General features: G+C 41.8%; 2 protein-coding genes across 2 annotated transcripts in view; one reads left to right on the top strand and one right to left on the bottom strand.

Annotated features, from left to right (window-relative positions):
* Nucleotides 1–16,503, top strand: part of LOC139937342 (macrophage mannose receptor 1-like) — a 72,607-nt gene extending 56,104 nt beyond the window's left edge. The window contains exons 35-42 of the mRNA XM_071932446.1: nt 5,760–5,908; nt 6,757–6,862; nt 8,772–9,019; nt 10,888–11,059; nt 12,641–12,898; nt 13,733–13,897; nt 14,615–14,680; nt 15,055–16,503. Of these exons, the coding sequence (XP_071788547.1) occupies nt 5,760–5,908; nt 6,757–6,862; nt 8,772–9,019; nt 10,888–11,059; nt 12,641–12,898; nt 13,733–13,897; nt 14,615–14,680; nt 15,055–15,263 (1,373 nt within the window). The 3' untranslated portion in view covers nt 15,264–16,503. The remainder of the gene's footprint in view (nt 1–5,759; nt 5,909–6,756; nt 6,863–8,771; nt 9,020–10,887; nt 11,060–12,640; nt 12,899–13,732; nt 13,898–14,614; nt 14,681–15,054) is intronic.
* Nucleotides 16,504–21,317: 4,814 nt separating this feature from the next.
* Nucleotides 21,318–24,702, bottom strand: part of LOC139937421 (methionine--tRNA ligase, cytoplasmic-like) — a 30,966-nt gene continuing 27,581 nt past the window's right edge. Inside the window, exon 17 of the mRNA XM_071932559.1 lies at nt 21,318–24,329. Within this exon, the coding sequence (XP_071788660.1) occupies nt 24,162–24,329 (168 nt within the window). The 3' untranslated portion in view covers nt 21,318–24,161. The remainder of the gene's footprint in view (nt 24,330–24,702) is intronic.

Below are 24,702 nucleotides of genomic sequence, written 5' to 3'. Positions count from 1 at the left end.
CTGGTGAAACTCGACTCAGACTCACTCGCGACAACCATACCTTCATGTTCGAGGGCTTGGTTGTTGATAACCTTGATGTTGACATCCTTGCCGGCACGCCATTCATGTCTGTGAATGATATCGCAATCCGCCCTGCCAAACGTCTCATCACCCTTGGCGATGGATCCGCAATGACATATGGCTCGCCCAAGGGGCCCTCGACAAGCAATGCCGTACGACGTGCACACGTTTTGCGTGCACCCACCTCTTCCACCACGGTTTGGCCGGGGGAGTTCATTGAGCTAACCCTACCAAAAGACATATCAAATGATGAACTTTTTGCTCTTGAGCCTCGCACGGACACAGCCAGGGCAAGACCCGATCAGTCATCGCGGCTGTGGCCTCCCCCCGACATCTTCACTTCTGTCGCTGGAAGAATCCGCATCCTCAACTCGTCAACAGAACCGCAAGTTCTCAAACGCAATGAGCACTTCTGCCAAGTTTGCCCGGTCTTCACCCCTTCCCCGTCACCCGATGTAGTACAACAAAGTGTGCCCTCTCACGTCACTCCGAAGGCCCGCCCTGCCATCGCTCAACTCCATTCACACTCCGCCAGCTTGGACCCCGACCACAATTTGCCTGACGACACCAGAGCACTGTTCTCATCTCTTATGGCTGAATTTGATGAAGTCTTTGATACCGAATACAAAGGGTACAATGGTGCCTCCGGCCCCTTCGAGGCCGTCGTCAACATGGGTCCTGTGCAACCTCCACAGCGCAAAGGCCGCCTGCCCCAGTATGCACGTGATAAATTGTTGGAGCTACAGCAGAAGTTCGACGAGCTTGAAAAAAAAGGTGTCTTTGCTCGCCCCGAGGACATCGGCATCTCTGTGGAATACCTCAACCCTTCATTCCTCGTCAAGAAGTCCAATGGCGGTTTTCGATTGGTCACGGCCTTTGCTGACGTTGGCCGTTATAGTAAGCCACAGCCGTCTCTCATGCCTGACGTCAATTCCACCTTACGCCTGATTGCACAGTGGAAGTACATCATTGCCACAGACCTCACCAATGCCTTCTATCAGATCCCCCTTTCAAAAGCCTCCATGAAGTATTGCGGAGTCGCCACTCCCTTCCGCGGCATCCGTGTCTACACCAGATCAGCCATGGGCATGCCAGGCTCCGAGACAGCCCTTGAAGAGCTCATGTGCCGCGTACTCGGTGATCTTCTCAAGGACGGTGTTGTCGCCAAAATTGCTGATGACCTCTATTGTGGCGGAAACACACTAGACAGTCTTCTCACCAACTGGAGGCGTGTGCTTCATATCCTTTATACCAATGGCCTACGATTGTCTGCTAAAAAGACAGTGATTTGTCCGACCACCACCACTATCCTCGGATGGATCTGGTCTTCAGGCACCCTTCATGCCAGCCCTCACCGTATCGCCACCCTATCAACATGCGCAATCCCGGAGAGAGTATCCGCACTGCGTTCCTTCATCGGTGCCTACAAAGTACTCGCGCGGGTGCTCCCAAACTGTGCCTCAATCCTTTCCCCATTGGATACTGTCATAGCAGGACGCCAGTCCTCCGATTCTATTGTGTGGTCCGACGAATCTCGTTCTGCTTTCAAGAATGCACAGTCAGCTCTGTCGGCGTCTCGCACAATCACGCTTCCTCGCCCTACTGACCAGTTATGGATTGTTACCGACGGTGCAGTTAAGAACCATGGCATTGGCGCCACTCTGTACGTTACCCGCCAAAACAAGCTGTGCCTCGCTGGTTTCTTCAGCGCCAAACTCCGCGGCCGCCAACCCACGTGGCTGCCCTGTGAAGTTGAAGCCCTTTCCATTGCTGCATCGACCAAGCACTTCAGCCCTTATCTCATCCAGTCGACTCGCAATGCTGCCATCCTCACCGACAGCAAACCTTGTGTACAGGCTTACGAGAAGTTATGCCGCGGTGAGTTTTCCTCGAGTCCCCGCGTCTCCACATTCCTCTCTACTGTCAGCCGGTACCAAGCGACTGTACGCCACCTCGCTGGCTCTGCCAACATTCCGTCTGACTTTGCTAGCCGTAACGCCCCAGCATGCTTGAGCCCTCCTTGTCAGATTTGCTCATTTGTCCAACAAGCTGAGGAGTCTGTTGTATTGCGCGTATCGGCACAGGATATTCTCACAGGTAAAGTGAAGTTGCCGTTCACGAGCCGGGCTGCCTGGTCTGCAATCCAATCTGAATGTCCTGATCTACGCCGCACCCGGGCACACCTGGTGCAGGGGACACGCCCCTCAAAAAAGGTCACTAATGCTAAAGATGTCAAGCGCTATCTTCAGGTTGCATCCCTGGCCAAGGACGGTCTGATCGTCGTTCGTCGCGATGTTCCACTCGCTCCAACTCGTGAATGCATCGTTGTGCCTCGTCAAATTTTAGATGGCCTACTCACAGCGCAGCACATTCAACTCGACCATCCATCTAGCCACCAGCTCAAGTCAATCGTTCATCGTTACTTCTTTGCTCTCGACATGGACAAGTCGATTGACACAGTTACAACCGGATGCCACCAGTGCGCTGCACTTCGCACTGTCCCATCTACAATCCACCTCCAGTCTTCGTCCGACCCCCCAGATGCTCTTGGGTTCTCCTTCGCTGCCGATGTAGTTAAGCGTAATCGCCAGCTCATCCTCGTGCTCCGGGAAACTGCCACTTCATTCACCACATCTTGCCTCATCGAAGATGAACGCCGCAACACTCTGCGGGATGCACTGATTTGTCTCTGCATAGGCCTTAGGCCGCTCGATGGCCCCATGGCAGTTATTCGCACTGATCCAGCGCCTGGCTTCAAATCACTCGTCAATGACGAGCTCCTCCGACGTCACAGGCTGTCCATCGAACTTGGGCGGGTGAAAAACCTCAACAAAAACCCTGTGGCGGAAAAGGCTGTCCGTGAACTTATCGATGAGTTGCTCCGTCAGGACCCCATGGGTGGTGCCATCTCTCCTGTGACCCTTTCTGTTGCTACCTCATGCCTCAATTCACGCATTCGTTCCCGTGGACTCTCAGCCCGTGAAATGTGGTACCAGCGTGACCAGTTCACTAACCACCAAATACCCTTCTCCGATCAACATCTTATTTTGGAGCAACAGCGTCTTCGCACAGCCAATCACCCTCATAGTGAACATGCTAAGGCCCCTGGTAAGATGCCCCCCCTCGAAACTGCTGTCGAGATCGGCGACCTTGTGTACCTCCATGCTGACCGCAACAAGACACGCAGTCGCAATCGCTACCTAGTTGTCTCCATCGAAGGCGTTTGGTGTAACGTTCGGAAGTTTGTGGGCAACCAACTCAGGAGTACTTCTTATCGCGTGAACCGCTCGGAGTGCTATAAGGTGCCCGCTTCGTCCCACGTTGTCCCTCCCCCATCCTGCAGCCCAGACACCGAGGATGACACTGAGGACCATGACCCCGTCCCGACACCTAGTCCTCCCGATCCTCCGGACATTCCCAGCAAGCTTTCAACACCTGCTCCGACCGCTCTTGAGGAACCCTGGTCTGTGCCTTATCCACCTGAGGCCCATCTTGAATCGCCCCAACCACCGCCAGTAGTTGTTTCACAGGACACACCCTCCCTTGGTCCACGACGCTCTTCGCGCTTGCTTCGTCCTCCCAAGTACCTTGATGACTATGTTACGGACTAATCACCTCGTTCTCCTGTTGGATTGTGTTTTGGCTCGTTTTGTTGTATGTTTATATGGGGCAGAATAATCCCCAGGGCCAGAGGGTAGTCCATCCCTATGACGGCTCTATGTTCCCTTTTGCGGTTGCGTTCCTCGTATCCTGTTTGTGGCTTGACATCCGTCCATTGTTTCTGTGGACCTCAGACATTTTTAACTGTTGACTTTTTATCATGTTAGTGTTCTCTGTTTAAGGGATTTCATTCCCCTCTTTCATTTGATTAAGCAAAAGAAAAGTAGTCACGCCAGTAGTTGTTATAGCGCCCTCTTGCGAGGGGTTTGTCTTTGTTTACACCGCCATCTTTGTTGTTGCGATCTTCTCCGTCTTTAATAAAAGTCCTTGGATAAGCATTCTAATTGGTATTCTGCTGTGGCTACTTTGTGGTGTTGCATCCTCCTCCTACCTTGGCGTTGCATGTCTTTCAGTGCCCGCTTTTTATTTTTGCAATTTGAAAATAAAATGCCCAGCCTTTTCAGATGAGTTGCACTCTGCAAATGGTTTAATTGAACTGATGAGACCAGGGCCCAATTTCATGGCTCTGCTTACCATAAGCACAGAATCGGCGCTTACGGCAGCAGGGAATTCTGTGCCTACAGCAAGCGTGTTTCACGGGTTAGCGGCAAATTTTGGCTTCTGCATGTGCATACTCCCCGTTACTAGGCATTCTAGGCTTACAAGGCTAGCGCAGAAGTTCGGCCCTTTCATGTAAGCAGGGATTTGTGATCGTAAGCGCAGAATTTGGCAGTAAGCAGAGCCATGAAATTGGGCCATGGTAAGCAGGTTACAGCAATCAGGGTGATGACTCTCACTGTACTCCCAACAGTTTCACAGTTTCTATCCCAGTGCAATTAGGTTATTGAATGAATAGTACTTTTGTAATAATGTTTTCTGGGGCCCTGCCACTTGTTACTGTTTTATTCTTTTCATAATTCTTGTTCATATTGTGTATTTGTTTATTTTGTAGCCTGAACGTGGTTTTAGTGTAAAGACCTATTGCCACTACTAAAACTTATTCTTGAAAAAAATATATAGTGGACCTTCCTGTTAATTGAATATTCAAAATAATGATTTTTCAAAGCATCAGCTTGTGAAGTAAAACTTTTAACTTCTCAGTTTTTTTGGGCAACTAAAATCTTCTAAATAAAATTTAAAAAACTTAAAACTCTCAGGTCTCATTTAATTTCCTCTGTCCCCAATGGATAGTCACTTTAAGGAACGTTACAGAATTGGTAAAAACAAAAATTGTGAAGATCACAGATTTACTTCAAACTTACACGGTCTAATGATGATGACAGTAGAAAACATCCCTTGAAATATTTCTGTCTGAAATGTCATATTTTGATGAGAAATAAATAATATAATTTCGTGTGTGGAGTTTACCACTCAGTGAGCGTTTATTCATTTTTGTTTTGGCATCGATGCAATGCAAAATTTGTACTTGGTTTTTCACTATTTTCTCATGACCCATATGGCCGATCGATCTCAAACTTCAACAGGTTTGTCAGTTTATGTATGGTGGATTGCATAAAGTGCTTACTTTGCCAGCAACCTTTTTGCTAGCAAAACCAATTCTGTAATGTTCCTTTAATTAATCACTAAAAATATGAACTAAATGGAATTACATACCATTGTCAGGCCTTGCTCTTAAGCTTTTTGTTAAGTAGCCTAATAAACTCTGGGTTTAACTTGCCCCCAGAAAGTTTGAGTCGCCCTGATTTTAAACATATATTGTCATGAATGTATCTCTCGGATGCAGTAATGGTAGCTAGCAATCCCAACCAGTATAATAGGCAACTAAAGTTAAAATAAAACACTAAAAAATGAATTAACACATTAAACAAAAACCAACATTTGCATCTGAATGGAAGAAATATCAGCACTTTAAACAAGTGGGCTTCACAGTTTTTAGTAGCTAAAAGGGCAAGTTGAGAGGTGATGTTTAATAGCCCATATAAGTTTTTCCTAGACAAGTATGCTGGGCTAGTGTTGATTGCGAGCCTTGATTGTTATTGATATAATGATTTTACTTGTGTAATTTACAAACTTCCCAGCCGTGCTGACAGCAGATCTCATCTTCCCTCAAACTGATGTATGGATCGGACTGACGGACCGTGGTCAGGGTATTCTGTTCTACTGGGCTGATGGAACACCACTTGATTATACCAATTGGATGGCTTTTAACCCAAGCCTTAACGATGCTGTAAGTATAAGAGCGGGGTTGACAGCTTGAGCTTCCATGCTCAGAATCAATTTTCCCACCCCAAATGAGATCGCAGGAAAAAATATGGTTATTGGGGTATTGGTTAAGGGAATAAAAGAGTGGCGATGTATTCATAAGCGGCCGTTTAAAACCTTGCAGGGACATGGCCATGCGATAAAGGCCCGAGCCTTTATCCCACGGCCATTTCCTTGCTTTGTCGCACGGCCACGTCCCTGCAAGGTTTTAAACGGCCATTTAAGAAGGAGTCACTACTCTTTTAGTTCCGTTCATAAATGCCCTTTTGTTAAAAAGCGAAACAGTTGTTCACAATTCTAGACAATCTGTCACAATTTGTTTGTTTCACAAATTTAAAGAAACTTTTGTTAAAAAATGTTGTGCGTGTTGGGTTGTGTGTGTAAGTGCATGTACAAATAGATTACAAAGTACTAATAGCTATGAATTGCGTTCCTCATAGTAAAACTGCCGTACGTGAGCTTGCGCGCTCAACACGTGAAGGCAGCCAGTCTTTAATTGCTTCAGCTGTGTCGTTATCAACCGTTTAAACACCCCCAAGTGACACACCCTCCACCAATAGGAATAGCTGAACTGTCTGGGGTAGTTATGGATAGTGTTTAAAATCTTCTTTCCACTTTATGGTAGAGTACAAACATAAACATCTCCCCAATTTACTTTTTCTTGTTGATCAAGAGTGTTCTTGAAAGTATTTGTTTGTGTTTCAAAGTTGTTGGAATTTGTGTTTTTTTGGGGGGGGGATGCATTTTTTTAATTTATGACCTCAGAGCGAATTTCTAATATTTTGCTATCCATATCTCCTTATTTTCATACAGGATGGTCAGGAATGTGTGAAGATGTCTCGTAACCCAGTCCATCCGGGTAAATGGGATGATGTGTTCTGCAGGGAGAAATACGGTTATGTATGCATGATGGATGTTGGTACGTATACAAAAACAGTTGCTTTTTATGTCATCCCTTTGTAAGTTCTTTTTAAAGCCATTGGACCCTTTCGGTACAGAAAAAAAAAAAAGTTCACAGATTTACAAATAATTTACAGGGTTTACAGAAGGTAATGGTGAAAGACTTCTCTTGAAATATTAGTCCATGAAATGCTTTACTTTTTGAGAAAACGGTAAAACAATATAAATTCTCGTTAACGAGAATTACGGATTTATTTTAAACACATGTCAAGACACGGCGAAACGCGCGGAAACATGGGTGGGTTTTTCCGTTGTTTTCTCCCGACTCCGATGACTGATTGAGCCTAAACTTTCACAGGTTTGTTATTTGATATAGAAGTTGTGATACACAAAGTGTGGGCCTTGGACAACACTGTTTACCGAAAGGGTCCAATGGCTTTAAGCCAGTTGAGGAGTGGTAGAAAAATAATGACCAAAATGCAGCTCATCTTGTAAATCCAAGAGCGTGGGTTTGATTCTCGGTCATAGCACTTGTGCCCTTGAGCGAGGCAATCAAACATAGTTGCTTCGAACAAGTTGGGAAAACAGTACATTTTTCTCAACCTGCCAGACTCCTAGTGGATGATACCCTTGCATATAGTATACATCCTTACGGACTGTAAAGAGGGTAACCCTATTTCAGCATAAGGAGTAGGTGCCAACGTGCTCCTGTCCCAAATCAGTTAAGTGTAGCCCTCATCACCTTGAAGTGGCCGTCGACACTTGTGAATTATGATTCCTCATAAAAAATGCAAGAAATACATTTTTTTTAAAGACGTTTATTCCATAAATTATAACACACGTTTTAAATATCTTCACTGGCTTCCTGTTTGAGAGCAAAAAGAATACAAATCTGTCTCTTAACTTATTGTGCCATCAATGGCCTAGCCCTGGCTACATTTCTTGCCTCATTCATTCTCCCTCTGTCACTTGTCCTCGTCTACGATCATCCTGAGCCCCTAAACTTTTTGAGCGATGTTCCAAAAGAAGTTGGGGGACAGGGCATTTGCTATAGCTGCTCCTTGTCTGTGGAATTTGTTAGTCTCTCTTTTGAGGAAGTATGGTTCAAAATACTCAACTTTCGGACATTATCTCTCAGTAGGCCTATAGACGATGTGACCTCTGACATCACTCGAAAACCATAACATGATTCGTGCGCATACCTTTAGGCAAAACCTTTGTGTTTTGGCAGCCAGCTAGAAAGTGTACGCAATCTTACCATGACTATGCGCCTTTTTGCTCGGCGAAACATGACGTATACAGGGTTTTGTCAACAGAGAGCAGTTTGAATGTAAACATAGGTCACATCGTTTATACTGTCCATCACCAGGAGACTGTTCGATTGGAATCCAGCAAGCATGTGGCTTATGGGGGAGTGAAGTTAGCAGAAGATGCTGGATGTGTTGAGCTGTTCATCAGGCAGGAACCCAATTGTGTTGGTTGGCATGAAGTGGACCTAAAATATTTGTATTTTATTGTCTGTCCACTATGCAAGAAGTCCTGTCTAAGTCTGTTAAACCTAAACTTATATGATAATTTAATGCCCCATACTTTTGACAGCGTTACGACGCTCTTAATAGTATTTTTTTCACTTTCGGGGTATACACGACTCATCCTGCACAGTTTTAATCAGCGCTCTGTCACTTTTGTTGTGCCATAGTTATAAGTTGCTTTTCAGGTTGGTCTTATTGTAAGAATGAACTACCCCCATTGGTGATACAAATATGTGTGAGAGTGCCCTCCTGCAGTAAAAAATACGGCGCATTACATTAAGCCTTTTCTTTGGCACAGAAGCTACTCTATAAGTGATGAAACAATCTTTTTATGACCTGAAGTTAACTAATGATTCCAATCAAGAGTGATATATTTTATTTTTATCACTCCAACAGATCCACAGTACGATGACAATCCAGCCCAGATCAGCGACTGTCCACAAGGCTTCTACAAGTACGGCACAGCTTGTTTCAAATTCATTGCTGATTCTCAAAACTTTGCCATTGCCAAAGCTACATGCCAGAACGAGGTATCTGGCACCGAGTTGGTCTCAATTAACAATGAATTTGAGTTGGCGTTTGTGCAGGCCATGATGTATTACGTGGGTGTGACTGAGGTATGGATTGGTATGGAGCTTCAGAAGGTGAGTTTCTAAAAAGTGATTCATAAATACCCAGACAGTTTTCTCTACTCCTATTGGGGGTGTTTAAACGGTTGATAATGACCAGTGTTTATAACCGGCTGGCTTCCGCGTGTCAGGCGCGCAAGATTATCATACAGAACGCAATTCATAGCTATAAGTAACAGCGCGTAATCTACTTCTAAGCGCGCGCGCATAATCTATTTCTAAGTGTGCGCGCGTACACACAACCCACGCGCAACAGAGTCTTCACAAAGTTTTTGAAAAGAAATATTTCAAACCTCGAATTTTCAACTGTCAAAGAGTCTGCAATTGTATTTTTTAACCTTTTTTTTTTTAACAAAAATGTATTTACGAATGGGAATAAAAGAGTAGTGACTCGTTCTTAAATGTCCATTTAAGACCTAGCAGGGTAGTTGCACTTCGACCCTGCCGGCTTTAAACGGCTGTGTAAGAACCCGTCGCTACCCTTTTATTCCCTTATTATTTCATAGAGGTGCTTCAAGGCACATGGACACATTTGGTAATTGTCAAAGACCATTATTCTCTATGGGTGTATCTCAACACAGTATGCATAAAATAACAAATCAGCGAAAATTTTGACTCAATTAATCATCGAAGTTGCATTAGAATAGTGAAAGAAAAAAACACCTTTAGGTGCATGATAAAAGGCTTTAGGGCTGAGGTCTTTCCTCCTTATCAAAAACTATGTTACTTCCAGAGCGAGCCGATTCCCACAATGTTTTATACCATTCTCGCGTATCCAAGTAAGTTTTGATGCACAATTATTTTGAGTTTTTACCAATAGTGTCAAGTGCTTTTCAGCTGAAAAAAAATTGTATACAGATTTCTGCTATCAAAGTACAGACATGGCAAAAAGTTGTTATGAACTTGATGGTGCACAAGTTAATATGGGGGCTGATGTACACAATCAATCATCCCAGTACTAATTGTTACTCTATTAATGAATGTAGGTGTTGCTATGAAAGCTTACACAGTTTTAAATGTAATTAGTAAATCTTTTGGTGTTTTATCTATCACACTATAACACTGCTTTTGTCGCTTACCCTTTGCCAAAGGGAGCCTAAAGGTGTGACAGGAATTAAAACTTTACAAAACAGAAAGGTTTTACAAATTGTCCTACTTAGTTGTGGGTTGTTTAACAAAGAGGGCATTTTTAAACGGGTATTAAGGAGGAGTGACTCGGACTGAACTGGCTGTTAAAACCTTGCAGGGTCGTGGCCAAGCAATAAAGGACCTAGGCTGTTTAAAATCGCTTCCCACTCTTTCATTCCCGGGTTGAAGTTTTATGAATGTTTTTGTATAAAATGGAAAACTTAAGTTCTTTTCCTCTTATTAATTATGTTTTGGGGGATATGTCATACATGTTAGGAAGAGGTTTTTTTATACAGCTGAGGGTTTGCGGTAGCACCATGTGTAAATCTCTTTTGAGTGGTCACTGGTAGTGGTGCTTCTGAAAAGAACCGGTGGTTGATAACTCAGCACTTTGACCAGTATGCTCTGATCGTCTTCATGATGGTGCTGGACTATGTTGATGGATGCTGCACGTGTTATTATTGTTATTGGTAAACTTTACAAAACAGAAGGGTTTTACAGATTTTCCTACTTAGTTATGGGGTGTTTAACAAAGAGGGCATGTGGTTAAACATGCGCCTCATGTGGCGGTGCGCCTTATCTGTTAAAGTTTGAACTTTTTGGGGTCATTTTAGGGTCCTGCGTCTTGTCTCCGAGCGTCTTATCCACAAAAAAATACAATAGTTGTAAAAATACTTTTAGAGAGGAGCAGTTTGTAAAATTTAAAAAATTTAATCTTTTTGTCTATCTTTGAAAACTTTTTCTGTACCCCGCAGGAAACTGGGACTTATGGCTGGGTCAACGGATGGCCTGTTCTATTCTCAGCATGGGGTGAGAATGAACCCTCTGGAGAGACTGGAGAAGGCTGCGTCATGTCAACTACTGATGGAAGATGGGACGATACACTATGTACATCCCTCAAACCATTCATCTGCAAGTATGATGAAGGTAAATTATCAACGAATGCAGGGGTCGATTTCACAAAGAGTTAAGATTAGTCCTAACTTAGGACTTGTCCCAGGAGGTATTGAAAACTTAAGGCTGGTCCTAAGATAGGACGAGAAACTCGACCTAACTCGAGATAAGACTTGTCTTAACTTTTTGTGAAATCCACCCCAGGTTTGGGCCTCCATAGAGGGTATAGTCACCCTGAGTCTTGGCCAAAGTATGACATCAAATACCCCTATGAAAGACTCTTATGAACAACCTTAAAAAAACCTTATAAGAATCTTGTAGAATCTTGTAAGAATCTTATAAGAACCTGTATTTAAATGCTAAGAGCAGTCTTGTAAGAATTTTGTAAGATTCTTATAAGATTCTTATAGAATCATAAAAAAACTTAAAAGAAACTAATAAGAATCTAGTAAGAATCTTTTAAGAACCTGTATTAAACTGCTAAGAATTGTAAGAGTTGTATAAGATTCTTATCGATTCATAAAAAACTGAAAAGAGTCTTATAAGAATCTTATCAGAATCTTATCAGCATCTTTTAAGAACCTGTATTGAACTGCTAAGACAGTCTTGTAAGAATGTTATAAGATTCTTATAAGATTCTTGTAGATTTTTACACTTTGCATAGAATATCAGATTTTGCAATGGAACTGCCCTGAAAGTGCTCTTGCCTTCTTCAAAATCGAGATTTCAAACTGGCTGAATTGAACTTTAAAGGAGCTGTGTAGTCATGATCAATCGCAGCAGTCCTATGACTTAGTATTCTCAACAATTTCCAACTGAACTAAGAAATAAGCAAAATATTTGTGTTACTCTGAAACTTCATAAAGAAATCATTTTAATTGGTAAGACCTTTTTTTTTACTCTGAAACTTCTTATAAGAATTGTTTGCAAATTTAAAAAAAAAATTTTCATGTCTATTCTTATAAGATTATTATATTATTCTGACTTGAGAGTTTTATAAGAATATAATAAGAATCTTACAAGATCTTAAAAGTTGAAATTGTACAGGCATCATCCAGGAACCATGAACAAGGCAATGGCCATCACTTCACAATTCAAGAACAAAAGTGAATGGTCACCGAACCCTCAGAAATCTGAGAACCGATTTGTATCAGATTCCAATTTTCGTATTGATTTCTAATCAACAGAGGCATTCCAGATGAAATAATTTCACAGGGTACCATTTATCATTACCATCTTAAAAGCAATTGTTAGCTCTTGGATACAAATTACACAATTTTGTGTTGAGTTCACTACAAAACGATCACCCCACCTTAAAGAATCTTAGTGCTTTGTGAAACTTCTACTCAAGGACTGTTTATTTCATGACACCTAAACGGCTTCATTGGATTGACTGACAATTTTCCGAAGCAGGCATGATATTCTTTCTACTTAAGTCTGATTTCTGATGTTTTTTGCCCTGAGATTTTATTATTAAACAGCCGGAAAAGTCAGATTTAGTCTACACCATGCATACATTTAATAACGGTGTTTTACTTATTTCTTGGGACCAAATATCATGCAAGCCCATTTCGAAGGTGAACATTTGATCATTTCTGTCCCTTCTCCTTGCAGCTAAACGCCCAACTACAGTAGCCCCACCCCAAGGAACGTGCCCCGACGGCTGGAAGCCTTTCGGTCAGTTTTGCTACCTGTTCAACCCAGATAAACCCATAGGGTCATTCAACGATGCCAAGTTTGACTGTGAGGAGAATTTCGGCGCGCAACTGGTCAGCATCCACTCGACCCAAGAGAACTATTTCATCACAAACAATGTGGTGCTGCCATCATTCATTGGCAGTGTATGGATTGGTCTACAGAAGGGCAATAATGGTATGTGCTTTGCTAATCGGGTTTTAAATTAAATCATGGTAGTGGTGTGTCTTGGTTGAGCGGCCAGTCGCACTGGACTCAATTAAGCTGTGGTGTTTCTGATCAGTAGCGTGTGGGTTCGAGTCGCAGTCGTGACACTTGTGTCCTAAACAAGATACTTTACCATAAGTGCTGTGTCCTTTGCATAGGATCTATACTGTAAGTCTTTGTGTATTGGAAGCCGTAAATTTCACAAAGAGTTAGGACTCGTCTTATCTCGTCCAAACTTAGGATTAATCTTAAGGTCTGCATGCTACAGTGCAGGGTTGGGACTCATCCCAAGTCCTAAGATTAGTCCTAAGTTAGGAAGAGTTTTGTAAAATCGACGACAGTGCACTTATCGTGAAGAGAAGGGGTTCGCCTTGGCTGCATATTGCACCACAGCACCTTGTTGTAAGCCATTACATGTGCCATCATAGCTCACTTCAAAACGAAATCCTGCCACGTAAAGGAAAGAAATAAACTGACCACTTTGATGCACCCATGGTGTGTTATCATCATCATCATGCTTCGTCCTTGGACGGCATAGTAGAAGCAGTTTTGATGAATGGTGCCAGGTTACTTTATCGCTCATAGGCTGTTGGCCATCTCGTTTTGATTGGGATTTGTGTCTTTGGTGATGGTGTCTTGGTAGCTCATTTTCCTCCTGTCATGATTGGAATGTCCACTAGAAGGATTCCAGAAGATCAGGTGCGGTATGGGTTGATCCGTCACATGCTTTAAAGCACTGTTTAAGAACCCATATAATTATTAGTAGCAGTTGATTTACATATTTATTGGTTATTTGCATTCCAGGGTTGCAATGGACTGACGGAACTCCAGTAGACTACGTTTTCTGGAAGGAGGGTGAGCCTAACAACGACGCCGAGCTGTGTGTGGAGATGTATGCTCAACATTACGGCGAATGGAATGATGAACAATGCACAGACCAAGCTGACTACATCTGCAAAATGCCACAAAGTAAGTCAGACTCCCTGTGATTCTTGTACAACTTTTTAACACTAACTTTTATTGTCACTACGTACAGTGTGCTGAGATTATTGTATGTGGTGCAGCCCCTTTACAGGGTTAAAGGCCCAGTCCCACTGCAGCGATAAAGAGATTGATAACGATACAATGCAAAGATAACGCATTTTATTGGTTGAATGAGCGTGTGCGTATTCTGTGTGGAGCAATTCAACCAATAGAATGGGTTCTCTTTGCGTCGTGATCGTTATCGTTCTCGTTATCGCTGCAGTGGGACCGGGCTTTTACCCCCTTTACCGAATGTCATCGTTCACTTGATAAAATGAATTATACCTGTGCGGTTACACTGTGGGGTTGATTGGTTGCCAGATCAATGTACACGATGTCTTTATCATAGACATGATTCCACCGACTCCAGACAACGATGTGTATTAAACAATAAAATGATTAAATTAGATTTGATTCACTCGTCAAATCCAAGCATCCTTTTATTTCCGGCAACTGGTGCTGGTGTCATTTTACATTTATTTCCTCCCCCTTTCAGTTTCGGTGATATTAAACAAAAAAATTGTATTATGTTCCCTTAGCACTGCTGAGCCCTCCCATGTATCAAACACAAGTTTAGCATGTCATAAAATGTTGTTTGATTGGCAATTGTTTTGTTTCTGTTTTTTCCCTTTACTTAACTTTGTTTGTGATTATTTGGCACAGTGACTTCAACAGTGATGCCAGTGAAAACCGAGGAGTCAGAAGCTACCAAGTCTCCTCAAACAGGAGGTAAGAAACATCAATATTATTTTCAATCATTTCGATTACAAATTGCTTCATTGTTGCAGTGAGTCCAAAGCTAGATGGGTGCAATCTGCAGTCAGTAGTTTGATGGGTGACTTGCAGGCAGTAGTTGATGGGTTGAAGTCAGTTCTTCGATGGGTGACATGTCAAAAAGTTGGCTTTGTGACCTGCAGTCAATAGTTGGATGGGTGACGTGCAGTCAGAAGTTTGATGGGTGAGCTGCAGTCAGTAGTTTGATAGGTGACCTGCAGTCTATAGTTGGCTTGGTGGCTTGGTCAGTAGTTGGCTCGGAGCTGCAAATAGGTCACTTCCTTAGACTCTAATCACTTATAACTGTTAATGTTTGTATCGTCCACTAGGAACAAGTGCTGGAACTATTGTGGGTATCATCCTGGGTGTCTTACTGCTTGTTGCCCTGGTTGGAGTAGTGGGCTTCTTTGTCTGGAAACGTAACAGCTTTAACGCTAAAGCAGCGGCCGATGCAGTAGCACCGACAACACCAGCAGGTTTTGATAATGCTCTGTACGTATCATCAACTGATAAAGCGGCAATAGTAACTGATGCCTAGATATTAATGCGATGTCCCTTTCAGAGTCTTAAGGTAGCGCAGCTCCCTTCATTGCAGAAGAATGGCAGTTGTTCCATACTTCATTCATATATGAATTAAGGAAAGGATTTGTATTTATCAATCTCCACTTGCTGTCGCATTTTGCTTTTTTTTAAGCAAAGATTTGTATGCTATTTGTCTGATTTAGCCATTTCTCAGTTAATGTTTAACTTCACAATTTCCGCCAATCTTTCTTGTTTCCCGTTCTAACGTCTCTTTTATAATCATATTTGCATGGAGTATGGAGTCTACCTTCAGTTACATAAACTTTTAGGATGTCATTTTTATACCTTTATGCCGTGTGGCCTAAACTTAAATTCATTTATCTAATTCCTACGAATGCTAGGCGCATCCACTCTAATCCATTTAGATTTGTTTTCAGTATGATTTTTTTTTACAATATTTTATAATGTATGAAAACAGTGATTAATTGTGATACCTTCTAAGGTCGTGTACAGACTTATTCATCTAGAAGTATTCAAATAGTACAGTAACTGTCGGCCAATTGCGAACTATGACAAAATAATAATTTTAATATGTAAACAGTTTTAAATGTTCAGCTGTTTGGACTCTAGCAGGGTCTTTCTAGAATTTACAATGTATGTGGTAACATAGCTGTGAGCTTTGTTTGATCGCTGGTCCAGACGTAAAGTACATTATTTTTTTCAACTTGACTATCTTTATACAGTCATCGATAAATGTTAATGTGATGTTGTGTTATCATTAGCCATCAAGAATGACTCTCTTCTAGGGTTGAAACGTTAGGCTTTTAACAAGTTTTAGCATTTATACCATTATGTCCTTTTGGTAAGCAGATTGCAACAGCTGATTCTATTTCCTCATGTAAGTAATTTAAATACATAATCGGTTTGCAGAAGCAGTTTTGTGACATGTCAACATCTTCAAGTGTTTTGACATGGTCCTAGAGCTAGAGAAGACTGTGTGGAATGACACTGGTTAAATTTGTTCCGTTAAAGTTATGGTTACAGGTCGTTTGAGTACTTTATGTAATATCGCCAAAAGGTTGTGTTTTTCTGCGGATCTGAACAAAATTAGCCATTTCTATGTGTAGAGAAATATTAGAATACAAGAGATTACCTTCTAAGGGATCAAGATTAAGGTGATTGCTGTGCAATGAAGATGTTTTTGGGTTTATAATTTAGTGAGGATAAAATAATAAAACATGAATCTATTGTTCTAACACGCTCACCATAACCCTCTCATAATCAATGCCTCTGTACAAGGGGTAAGCCTTAATTGCTGCTCATTCCTGTTGTTGTTTCATGTAACTTGAGCCTTGTGTGCTAAGCAGATTTTGCCTGAAAAAGTGTACAACGCTATAGCACTGTGTGCTTAACAGATGTTGCCTTGAAAAGTGTACAAGGCTATAGCCTTGTGTGCTTAGCAGATGTTGCCTTGAAAAGTGTACAAGACTATAACCTTGTGTGCTTAGAAGAATTCGCCTTCAATTCTAAAGCCTTGTGTGCTTAGCAGATTTTGCCTGAAAACGTGTACAAGGCCATAGTCTCGTGTGCTTAGCAGATTTTGCCTGAAAAAATGACAAGGCTATAGCACTGTGTGCTTAACAGATGTTGCCGATGTTGCCCTGAAAAGTGTACAAGACTATAACCTTGTGTGCTTAGAAGAATTTGCCTTCAAAAAAAGTACAAGGCTAAAGCCTTGTGTGCTTAGCAGATTTTGGCTGAAAAAGTGTACAAGGCTATAGCCTTGTGTGCTTAGCAGATTTTACCTTCAAAAAAGTACAAGGCTATATAGCCTTGTGTGCTTAGCAGATTTTGCCTGAAAAAGTGTGCAAGGCATTGTGTGCTTATCAGATGTTGCCTTGAAAAGTGTACAGGGCTATAGCCTTGTGTGCTTAGCAGATTTTGCCTGAAAAAGTGTACAAGGCTAAAGCCTTGTGTACTTAGTAGAATTCCCCTTCAAAAAAGTACAAGGCTATAGCCTTGTGTGCTTAGCAGATTTTGCCTGAAAAAGTGTACAAGGCTATAGCCTTGTGTGCTTAGCAGATTTTGCCTGAAAAAGTGTACAAGGCTATAGCCTTAATGCTAAGCAGAATTCGCCTTCGAAAAATAACAAGGCTGCAGCCTTGTGTGCTTAGCAGATGTTGCCTTAAAAAGTGTACAAGGCTATAGCTTTGGGTGCTTAGCAGATGTTACCTTGAAAAGTGTACAAGGCTATAGCCTTGTGTACTTAGCAGATTTTGCCTTAAAAAGTGTACAAGGCTATATATAGCCTTGTGTGCTCAGCAGATTTTGCCTGAAAAAGTGTACAAGGCCTTGTGTGCTTAGCAGGTTTTGCCTGAAAAAGTGTGCAAGGCTATATAGCCTTGCGTGCTAAGCAGATTTTGCCTGAAAAAGTGTACAAGGCTATATAATAGCCTTGTGTACTTAGCAGAATTTGCCTTCAAAAAAGTACAAGGCTATATAGCTTTATAGCCTTGTGTGCTTAGCAGATTTTGCCTGAAAAAGTGTACAAGGCCTTGTGTGCTTAGCAGGTTTTGCCTGAAAAAAGTGTACAAGGCTATAGCCTTGTGTGCTTAGCAGATTTTGCCTGAAAAAGTGTACAAGGCTATAGCCTTGTTACTTAGCAGAATTCACCTTCAAAAAAGTACAAGGCTATAAGCCTTGTGTGCTTAGTAGAATTCGCCTTCAAAAAAGTACAAGGCTATAGCCTTGTGTGCTTAGCAGATTTTGCCTGAAAAAGTGTACAAGGCTATGTGCTTAGCAGATTTTGCCTGAAAAAGTGTACAAGGCTATAGCCTTGTGTGCTCAGCAGAATTCGCCTTCAAAAAAGTACAAGGCTATAGCCTTGTGTGCTTAGCAGATTTTGCCTTGAAAAGTGTACAAGGTTATAGCCTTGTGTACTTAGCAGATTTTGCCTGAAAAAGTGTACAAGGCCTTGTGTGCTTAGCAGGTTTTGCCTGAAAAAAGTGTACAAGGCTATAGCCTTGTGTGCTTAGCAGAGTTTGCCTGAAAAAGTGTACAAGGCTATAGCCTTGTATACTTAGCAGAATTCACCTTCAAAAAAGTACAAGCCTTGTGTGCTTAGTAGAATTCGCCTTCAAAAAAGTACAAGGCTATAGCCTTGTGTGCTTAGCAGATTTTGCCTGAAAAAGTGTACAAGGCTATATAGCCTTGTGTACTTAGCAGAATTTGCCTTCAAAAAAGTACAAGGCTATAGCCTTGTGTGCTTAGCAGATTTTGCCTGAAAAAGTGTACAAGGCCTTGTGTGCTTAGCAGGTTTTGCCTGAAAAAAGTGTCCAAGGCTATAGCCTTGTGTACTTAGCAGAATTCGCCTTCAAAAAAGTACAAGGCTATAGCCTTGTGTGCTTAGTAGAATTCGCCTTCAATAAAGTACAAGGCTATAGCCTTGTGTGCTTAGCAGAATTCGCCTTCAAAAAAGTACAAGGCTACAGCCTTGTGTGCTTAGCAGATTTTGCCTGAAAGAGTGTACAAGGCTATAGCCTTGTGTGCTTAGCAGATTTTGTCTGAAAAAGTGTTCAAGGCTATAGCCTTGTGTACTTAGCAGAATTCGCCTTCAAAAAAGTACAAGGCTATAGCCTTGTGTGCTTAGTAGAATTTGCCTTCAATAAAGTACAAGGCTATAGCCTTGTGTGCTTAGCAGATTTTGCCTGAAAAAGTGTACAAGGCTATAGCCTAGCAGATGTTACCTTGAAAAGTGTACAAGGCTATAGCCTTGTGTGCTTAGCAGAATTCGCCTTCGAAAAATAACAAGGCCTTGTGTGCTCAGCAGATTTTGCCTGAAAAAGTGTACAAGGCTATATAGCCTTGTGTACTTAGCAGAATTTGCCTTCAAAAAAGTACAAGGCTATAGCCTTGTGTGCTTAGCAGATTTTGCCTGAAAAAGTGTACAAGGCCTTGTGTGCTTAGCAGGTTTTGCCTGAAAAAAGTGTCCAAGGCTATAGCCTTGTGTACTTAGCAGAATTCGCCTTCAAAAAAGTACAAGGCTATAGCCTTGTGTGCTTAGTAGAATTCGCCTTCAATAAAGTACAAGGCTATAGCCTTGTGTGCTTAGCAGAATTCGCCTTCAAAAAGTACAAGGCTACAGCCTTGTGTGCTTAGCAGATTTTGCCTGAAAGAGTGTACAAGGCTATAGCCTTGTGTGCTTAGCAGATTTTGTCTGAAAAAGTGTTCAAGGCTATAGCCTTGTGTACTTAGCAGAATTCGCCTTCAAAAAAAGTACAAGGCTATAGCCTTGTGTGCTTAGTAGAATTTGCCTTCAATAAAGTACAAGGCTATAGCCTTGTGTGCTTAGCAGATTTTGCCTGAAAAAGTGTACAAGGCTATAGCCTAGCAGATGTTACCTTGAAAAGTGTACAAGGCTATAGCCTTGTGTGCTTAGCAGAATTCGCCTTCGAAAAATAACAAGGCCTTGTGTGCTCAGCAGATTTTGCCTGAAAAAGTGTACAAGGCTATAGCCTTGTGTACTTAGCAGAATTCGCCTTCGAAAAATAACAAGGCCTTGTGTGCTTTAATAGCAGATTTTGCCTGAAAAAGTGTACTTAGCAGAATTCGCCTTCAAAAAAGTACAAGGCTATAGCCTTGTGTGCTTAGTAGAATTCGCCTTCAATAAAGTACAAGGCTATAGCCTTGTGTGCTTAGCAGATTTTGCCTGAAAAAGTGTACAAGGCTATAGCTTTGTGTGCTTAGCAAATGTTGCCTTGAAAAGTGTACAAGGCTATAGCCTTGTGTGCTTAGCAGAATTCGCCTTCAAAAAAGTACAAGGCTATAGCCTTGTGTGCTTAGCAGATTTTGCCTGAAAAAGTGTACAAGGCTATAGCTTTGTGTGCTTAGCAGATGTTGCCTTGAAAAGTGTACAAGGCCTTGTGTGCTCAGCAGAATTCGCCTTCAGAAAAGTACAAGGTTATAGCCTTGTGTGCTTAGCAGATTTTGCCTGAAAAAGTGTACACCCTATGTGCTTAGCAGATATTGCCCGAAAAAGTGTGCTACACATATTTTGCCTGAAAAGTGTACAAACCTTGTGTGCTAAGCAGAATTCGCCTTAAAAATGTACAAGGCTTTAGCCTTGTGTGCTTAGCAGACTATGCCTGAAAAAGTGTACCTTGTGTGCTTAGCAGATTTTGCCTGAAAGAGTGTACAAGGCTAAAGCCTTGTGTGCTTAGCAGAATTCGCCTTCAAAAAATCTCACGCATAGCTGGCCTCTGGACTTGCAACTCTGCTCTATGTGCTTAGCAGATATTGCCTGAAAAAGTGTGCTACACAGATTTTGCCTGAAAAGTGTACACGGCTATAGCCTTCAAAAATGAACAAGGCTATAGAACCGTGTGCTAAGCAGATTTTGCCTTCAAAAATGAACAAGGCTATACCATTGTGTGCTTAGCAGATTTTGCCTAAAAAAGTGTAAATAATAATAATAATAAGACATTTGTAAAGCGCCTAATGCAAAAGCCTCTAAAAGGCTATAGCCTTGTGTGCTTCGCAAATGTTGCCTGAAAAGTGTACCAGTGCCTTGTGTGCTTAGCAGAATTCGCCTTAAAAATGTACAAGGCTTTAGCCTTGTGTGCTTAGCAGATGTTGCCTGAAAAAGTGTACAAGGCTTATAGCCCTGTGTGCTTAGCAGAATTTGCCTTCAAAAAGGTACTAGGCTATAGCCTTATGTGCTTAGCAGACTATGACTGAAAAGGTGTACAAGGCCTTGTGTGCTTAGCAGATTTTGCCTGAAAGAGTGTACAAGGCTAAAGCCTTGTGTGCTTAGCAGAATTCGCCTTCAAAAAAGTACAAGGCTATATATATAGCCTTATGTGCTTCGCAGATTTTGCATGAAAAACCGACGAGGCCTTGTGTGCTCAGCAGATTAAGTGTACATATGCTTAGCAGATTTTGCCTTAAAAAGTGTACAACGCTAGATTCACGTCGCACGACCTTCGCGCAACCAACTGTAAACCAATGCAGCATTAAGGAAGTTAACAATAGGGGGAAATAACAGAGCAAATGTTTTGTTCTTCTGTGCAAATTTCTTGATCATTTTTTATTTTATTTGATATCTTCCTGAATATATATCTTTAAGTTTCACTTTACTATAAACCAAAAGACCTAAGGGGAAAAAGAAAACAAATATTAAGATTAACCCTTTCCTTACCATCAGCAACCTAAGACTGAAGATCCATCACACAAAAGCACAACTCAGAGCACAATGGCTGTTTATGATAAAGCTGTATTTCCCATGTTCACTTAGTTTAGTGTTAGGAAAGGGAAAGATTTTCAGGGCTAAATTTCATGGGTGGTTTACTGGTTACCGCCAAATTCTGCACTTTAGATCACCATTTTCTGCTTGCTGGGCAAGGGTCAAATTTAAGCGCTAGCTGTGTGAGCAAAGAATGTCTGGTAACGTGGCCTTAGCGACCTTAGCGTAACTGCGATGATTTTAAGACAATCTGAAACAGTTGATGCTCAAAAAAAATAAGTCGCAAGAGCAGAACAATTTCAACTTGTGCGACGTTATCCCGACAGCCGGGAACCAATCGCAGGCGCATGATTTCTCAGTTGTTGTGAATTGAGCATATTTTGTCTGCGCGTTGCCGACAGTTTGTTGTGGGCGCAAGACAATTGTAGGTCGACCTGAGGCCGGCTTAAGGGAAACTTCTGAGGGGACACCAAGGCCAATACCAGGGGAACAAAGGCCATGACCTCAGTGTAACCATGGAGGAAGGGAGAGAAGGAGTTCAAAAGAAAACCCTTACAATGCCCCTGTCTGACCAGGGGTAAAAGATAGGAGACCTCCAGTAGGACGGACGATTAACGAGCGGGATTAGATATCTTTGTAAAAAAGAAGTGGTACCGCCACTCTGCATCATTGACTGCGTGCAAAGATGAGACAAGAATTGCGAAAATACACAGTTTTCGCATGCGCAGTGTTTTTGTTTTGTCTTTTGTGGATGCACACATGGTACAAAAGATTGCGTTATTTTTTGCCGGTTCATTTGGGGGTTTTTTCACATGAAAATCAAAGTTGTAGAAAGTGAGTTGTGATTGACTTCTTCATTTACCGTTTGTGGTGTTTTCATGGAAATATCATAACATATTTTTACTTTTTAAGCCACTTTCCTGTCACTAGCAGTGGTTCAAAATTTGGGTATTAGCACACAAGGGTGGTTGGTATTCAGTTGTGTTTTTCGATTTGGTGGGCGAAAGCGCCTCAAAAAAGTTTGTTTTTCTTTATTATATATCCATACGACATACGACACCATAGTTGCCTGAAGAACCAAGTGCGCACGCACAAACTCACAGACGCAGGATGCCCATTGTTTGTATAAAGTATGTGGGTGATCGAGGTGTCGATAAACGACCTCGGTACCTTGGGTTCGGCTTTAAAAGTCCCTTCGTTCGAACTCCTTCTGTTCATTCCTCCATGGTGTAACACAAATATTGTTGCTTACATTCCATTCTTTCAAATTGGAGTGCAAATATCTGATATATTGCAACCCTTACAGAGCTACGTGTTTGAGTTTACAGGCCAGATTTTAACGGGGAAAAAATATCACAAATATCATCCGATCCCAATAGTTTGGGGGTAACTGATAACAGTTCAACAAGTAAGACAAATTTAAACCATAATTTCCTGTGTATAAGAATCGTCTTATCTGACTTTCAAAGGATGAAAAAAATCACTGCGTCTTATCTAATGATGAACCTTATCTGATATTGATTAGGTTTATCGTGATGATCATTGCATAAAAAACTTATTTCTTATATACTGTCAAATAGTACCTTTACTGAGTCTGGGTTAATATGTCTACTTGCTATAATTTTAGCAGATAATAGCACCACACTCAAGCTCTGGTGTTTCTGATCGGCAGAGTGTGGGTTTAAGTCCCAGTCATGACACCTGTGTCCTGAAGCAAGACACTTAACCATTGCTTCATCCTTCGGATAGAGGTAAAAGCTGTTGTAACGCACATAAAAGAACCAAGTGCACTTATCGAAAAAGAGAAGGCTCGCTCCGGTGTTCCTGGTTTAACTGGCAGTAAACCATTACACACGGTGCTATACAAAAGGAGTTGGTCTCATAATTCAAACCTGAGCTCCCCAATACCGTGCTGGAAAATACTTAACGATGAAGCGCATTGAGCGTCACTGAAAGATGGATATGAGCGCTCTTTAAGAAGCCATTACACTGAATGGTAGCACATATTTGTTAATTATTTTGTTTTACCCAATACATTGCTACACCATAAAATCAAAGTGGATTTCACCCTTACAAACGTTGCCCCACCTCAATGAAACCTGCTGTTACTGATTAAAACCAAAATCTTGGTGTCATTGCACATCTCACCCAGGGACCAATTTCATAGCACTGCTTAACGGAAAGCAAATTTTTGTGCTTACTGTAGCAGAACATTTTTCTTCAGCAGAAGTGTATTTCAAAGGTTAACAAGAAAGTATGGCAAACGGCTTGCACGTCCAAAATGGATTTGCATTGCACTGTCATTCATTGTCGTAGCAAGTACCAGAAGGTAAGCATACATGTACCTTGCGTGTGCTTATGGTCAGCAGCGCTATGACATGAAATAGCGCAGTATTAGCACAAAACCAGCCGTTAAGCAGCTCTATCAAATTGGGCCCTTTCATAAAGCCTACAAATTTCATTGAGCACAACAAATTGTTAAGCGCGAAAAAATTTACTTAGCAGAAACTGGTTACCAGCCAACAATCCATTAAGTTTACATTGTTTAGACTGATGCCAGACCTATTTTTGTATTTATTGCTTAGCATAGAAATTTGCTAAGCAGTAATTTCTGCTTAGCAGCTTTATAAAATTGGGCCCTGCCCAGCTCCCTTGGACCCTAGAACAATGACATTACTTCTTGCCTCCCTTCTTCTTCTTCCCTTTGGAGGAGTCGGGTGTGGTCGCGCTCTGACCTGACGCTGCAGCTAACTGTTGCTTGAGGACCAGTAGTTTCTTAACCTCTGCGTCAATTGCTGATTTCTCTGCCTTGGCTGTCTTCAGCTTGCGTACGGCATCCCCCTGGAATATCAAACATGAGAATACCAAGATGCTGAATCAGGATGAAGTATTTTTAATTTCTCAGTGCCCACTTCTCTTTTCGTTTTGAACAGACACTGCCAAGCTCTTTTAGGTTTTTTGAGACAAAAAGGTCTAAATATGGTGTTGTAATAATTCAATTTAATGTATCATGGTATACTACAGACCAAAACATATCATATCTATATTTTTGTTGTGCCGAGAGGTCTAGTTCACTGGACCCAAAGTCTGGTGTTGACATGACACTTGTGCCCTTGAGCGAGGCACTTCACCATAATTGCTTTGTAAACAAATGGGAAGGTCGTGCATTCTGCTCTACCAGCGAGGCTCCTAGTGGATGATACCCGTGCTTAAA

This window comes from Asterias amurensis, chromosome 5 (genome assembly GCF_032118995.1).
Source record: "Asterias amurensis chromosome 5, ASM3211899v1".
NCBI classification, from domain to species: domain Eukaryota; kingdom Metazoa; phylum Echinodermata; class Asteroidea; order Forcipulatida; family Asteriidae; genus Asterias; species Asterias amurensis.
This window is presented reverse-complemented; position numbering and strand designations above follow the sequence as displayed.